Source organism: Dermacentor silvarum, chromosome 1 (genome assembly GCF_013339745.2).
Source record: "Dermacentor silvarum isolate Dsil-2018 chromosome 1, BIME_Dsil_1.4, whole genome shotgun sequence".
In the NCBI taxonomy this organism is placed as follows: domain Eukaryota; kingdom Metazoa; phylum Arthropoda; class Arachnida; order Ixodida; family Ixodidae; genus Dermacentor; species Dermacentor silvarum.
Window position 1 is genome coordinate 194,095,925 of NC_051154.1, and position 4,795 is coordinate 194,100,719.

The 4,795-nt window shown below is 49.3% G+C and overlaps 1 protein-coding gene across 1 annotated transcript; it reads right to left on the reverse strand.

Moving 5' to 3' along the window:
* Positions 1-2,880: 2,880 nt before the first annotated feature.
* Positions 2,881-4,352, reverse strand: LOC119436254 (uncharacterized). The gene has a single exon (XM_037703048.2). It carries the CDS (start codon positions 4,294-4,296, stop codon positions 2,983-2,985), a length of 1,314 nt encoding a protein of 437 aa, XP_037558976.1. The 5' UTR covers positions 4,297-4,352; the 3' UTR covers positions 2,881-2,982.
* Positions 4,353-4,795: the final 443 nt, after the last annotated feature.

Consider the following 4,795-nt stretch of genomic DNA (forward strand, 5'->3'; position numbering starts at 1 on the left):
CTCTCACGTACTTTTTAGCCTTTGAGTTGGTGAGACAGCTAGATTTTTTGTTTACCGGCGATCTTGTGCGTTTAAGTGATCGGGGGTCCATTTCTACATCGTGATTTTCGATCACATCTGTGTCTGAAAGGCAGGTGTGGTCAACTTTCTCAGAAGTTGATGGCTTTGCAACATCGTTGTTTATCGTTGGTATCGTGGTCGACACTGGCTAGATTGACTTTTTGGTAGAACAGGCACCTGACCTTCAGTGTTGGTTTTATTAGCAATTTGGAACCACCTGAGCGAATTGTGTGGACATTGCCTGAACAAGGGAATCAGTGAGGTTCACCATTATGCGTTCCATTGCTTTTTCCAACGCCTTTTCGACGGAAGCCGCAACAGCCTGAGAGAGTGAGTTATCCATAGCTAATGTTTGACGAGCTGTTATACCAGCATATCCTTGAGTCCTGCTGTGAATTTATGCAATGGCCTCGCGACGAGAGCATCGGCGTCTATCAATTATTTCAAGAATTTGTATTTCTCTTGTCCTTGCAGGGCAGTTAGGCTCATCTGCAGGATGAGTACCGCTGCAAAGGCAGCAGGATTCATCACGTGAAGAACATTCATTTGAGCTATGGTCTTCTCCACAAACGCGGCACCGTGTGTTTGATCTGCAAGCTTTTATAGAGTGGCCAAACCGCCAGCATTTTAAACACTGAAGGACACGGGGTGATAGAGGTTCAACTCGGTATATGAGTGGCCATGCCTTGATTTCTGATGGACGATTCAAGCCAGCAAACGTAGCAATGTCAGTTTCTGTGGGTGCGCGCTTATTATCAACGACACGGCTGCAACGATACACAGAAATCACGCCTGCCGATGAAAACATCCAAAATTTCTGCGGGTCACAGACTTATGTCAACACCACGGACAAGGCCTTTGGTACACGCGAGGTGAGGAGGAATGTAGCTGCTCACCGGATGTGTCGCAAAAACATTGCACTTCAGTAAGTCTTGTACACAAGCCTGGTCTGGCGAACAGCAAAGGATGCCCCCTCGGCCAAATTGTCGAACCTCGGTGATCTGTTGAAAATTGGCCGAGGCCATCCGCAGTTCGGTTTGAATCGCCTTGGGATTCTTCATGCAAATCATTCCGCCATCACTCGGGACTAAAGCCACAGGTACGCTGGTGGTCCCCATGCGTAAGAAAAGCTCCACAGGCAAATCAGGGGGAGGAATGGAAGCCGACCAGGAGTATGCCTCCTGGCCTGGCGATGAGAGAGAGACATTGCAGATGAGCACGAAATTACTCTAATATGTTAACAGCTATTGTAAAGAAGCGTCAAAAACAATTAGCTAAAAAAGCAAAGATCAATAGAAAAACCGCCTGCTACTTGACCAAAACCCGCGTGTAATGATGATGATGATGATCCTTTATCATGGCTCGCACCCACTGAGGGTGATAGGCCAAGAATCGGGCGGCAGTAGGTAGCTAAAAAAAATTCTTTGTGACAATGAGATACGCAAAATAAAAGAAGGCAAAAACAAAAACAAAGAAAATTTTGTATAACTACAGTAGTGTGCCAACGAGCAGTCAGACTAACTGAAGGGTGAAAAATGAGGTTATTATCAAGGTCAGAAAAAATACAATGTTACTAACGAATTTGGAGAAACAAATTTCAGTGAAATGAATACTGATCTGATAGGTAGAATAAAGTTACAATAATTAACAGGGTAATCGTCTTGTTTCTGTTAAAAATTGAAACACTGAGCAACAAACGTCTCTGTGACAATAGCCGAGGGTGGAGGCCCCAAATGATAATAATACTGGTGTATTTAATCTTAATCCAATTTTGCAGAGTGGAGCTTCGAGTAATATCTTTCTCTGGTTTGAATAACGTCGGCATGATAAAAAGTAGTGGTCTATTGTTTCAATTTCCTTACAATTTGGCACAGAGGGGACATCGTCAGACCAGCTCTATGTAAATGGAAATTAAATTCCGGGATGCGACAGCGTAATTTGGAGAATGTAACTTCTAACTGCCGAGAAGGACACCACTGATTATTCCAGCCAAAACCGAGATGCTGAAAGTCTGTAGATGGGATCAGCGATAATTTGCTTAAGTCATTTCGTAGGCAAAACGTTCTGAATCTCGATGCAGTGACGTAAGCTGTATCCGGTAAAATATGAAGCACAGGTCCATTTAAAGACGTGTAATCTTCACGGACGGCGCTTTCGAACCGTGGCGTTCTTTTTCCGAGAACTTGCAGCTTGGCCGAGTGTGAAGACGAAGTGAACTTGGTCTCGGGCGCTGGCAGAGTGAGCGCGGGGACAGAGAAAGACGACGAAGGGAGAGTAAAGCAGGCGATCGTATACAGGGACGACCTCTTATCCGCTTCTCTCCTTTACAAAGACGTAATAAAATACTGTATACTTGCTTAAAACAAAATGTTACGCGTAAATCCTCTTGGGTGTAGATGTAGATGTAGATCCTTGGGATTTACTGGCACGTACTCACTCCGGGGGATTGGCCAAGAACCGTGTATGTCTATTATGTGCGTGAACATTGCTACTACTCGCCTCTTTTTCGTCGTGTTATGGTGGTCTAATTAACATCACTGCGTTGCAACCGCGTTTTTACGTTTCCCTATACGGCTTTCGCGGTGTTTCTCGCCATTATACCAAATACAGCAGTACCCGGCGACGAAAAGCAGGCGATTAGTACCAAATGCTTCCGTATGTTTTAGAAAACTCCGCAGAGGAGCCTGTGCGTGTGAATTTTTACTTTCGTCTGCGTTCAGCCAGATTCCGAAGAGATCCCGGATACGTGCGTTGCTTAGCTCCTATAGATATATACGTCTGCAAGTGTAGCACTATACTTCAATGATGAGACCAGGAAACCGAGGTGGGCAAGCTGTTTATTTCCTTTTGTGAGCACGGTGGTGTTGCACTGATGGGATGTAATCCTCCATGGACTTTTCGCTTTTGTTGCTGCGTGGACTTTCAGAGCAACACCAGGCGACCCCGGCTGTCGAAACCAGCTCGTTGGCTGCCGTTTCGCACCGCAAACCCATCGGCGTTGGCGCTCAGCCTCTTTTGGTTCATGCGGACGAAGAAGAATCGCGTTGGGTCGCAGGTGACAACAGACTTGATCAGAGGTGTGACGACCGACATGGTTCCTTTTGTGGGGGATGTCCAGACGACGTGGCTGCCCAAGTCCCGGGAAACTTGGACGTCACCCCACGGGGCTTGCTGTATACGCACACCGCCGACGATCCAGACGTCGTCGCCGCGCCGGTTGTTCCAATGCTTCGCCTGGCTGACCATACGGAAGCACTCGTTGAATCCTTCTTCGTCCTCATGCAAGCTGAGGTGGAAAAGGCTTAAGGGTACGTCGTAGCAGAGGTCCTTGAACCGTTCTGTCGTCGACTTCGTACCTGAGGCATCGACAAGGTAAACGAGGCCGTGATTCAGAGCCGTAAAGATGACACCACGGCTAGAGATCTTGGCCAGCCGGCTTCCTGTGGCGATGTCCACGGCGACGCCTTGCTGCAGCACGCGGCCGCATGGATGACACACGCAGGAACGATCGCCGTCGCCGCTAACAGCCGCTGTGCATTCCTTGTCGAAGTTTACAACCCGCACGGCGCGGTCCACCGAGATGTCGACCCGAACGCCGTGTCTAAGCATCACCGATACCGTGCCGTACGTTGTCACTACTGGGCCGTAGCAAGCGTGTAGTTCCGGCCACGGACCGTGCTCGACGATATTCGGGTCCAACTGGGCATCTCCGCAGCCTTCTGCGCCAACTGAGGTGGTAGTGCTCTCATCGGCTGCGGTGTGAGGCTCGCCGGTGCCGTTTTCTTCGTCCACTCGCTCAGCCACGCCCAGCCGCCGCGACTGCGAGGACTGCTGGGAAGGAGCGTATCCCAGCTGCTGGAACGTGTCGGTGTCACCGTGCAGCAGGTGTTCGTTCCGCGGGTGTATCTCGCTGTCGACGAGCCAGGTCGAATAAACTGGGTCAAATATGTTACCTTGTTCGTCGATTAAGGAACCGTGCTCACCGAAAGGAAACAGGACCTCCGGATAATTTGCGTATGGCGGCGGCTGAAAGTAGAAGAACGGCGGAACGATAGCAGGCCATGGTGGGAGGTCACTGGCGCTGATGCCGCCGTCCGCCCCGTCCTGGTCAGCCCGGTCTTCGTTGTCGCTATCGGGCAGCGTCTCTTCCTCGGTGGGTGGCTGCTGTCGTAGAATTCGCCGTCGGTGTCGGCGGCGTCTGGCGGGGCCGGTCATCGAATCCTGGGGCTGACGCATGGGCACAGTCACCACTGCTGCACAGGGCAGTGTTCCACGGGGCGGCTCAGACTGGTTGCAAGGTGGGACCTTCGGTTGCGGCACGCACCACGCGCACCACGCGCTGCATGTGCTATGGAGCTCGTGTTGCTCCCTGCTTCGTCGTTCTTTCTTTATTCCCCTTTTGCTTACAGTTAAGGCGAGTAACTCGCGGCTTGTCTAGTGGTTGTTGCTGAGTGTCGTTAACTTGACGACTTATGGCACGCGTCCAGTAACGCGAGGAGTTGACTAGGAATCGGTCGGTTAGCGCGACGCGACTGGTATGATTACTGACATTGACGAAAATACAATAGTAAACACAACAACGTCAATAATAATAATAATAATAATAATAATAATAATAATAATAATAATAATAATAATAATCGGTCTATTTTTATGTCCATGCACTCCAAGATAAAGGCCTCTCCCAACGATCTCCAATAACTCCTGTCTTGCTCTAGTTGATTCCCAGTGATGC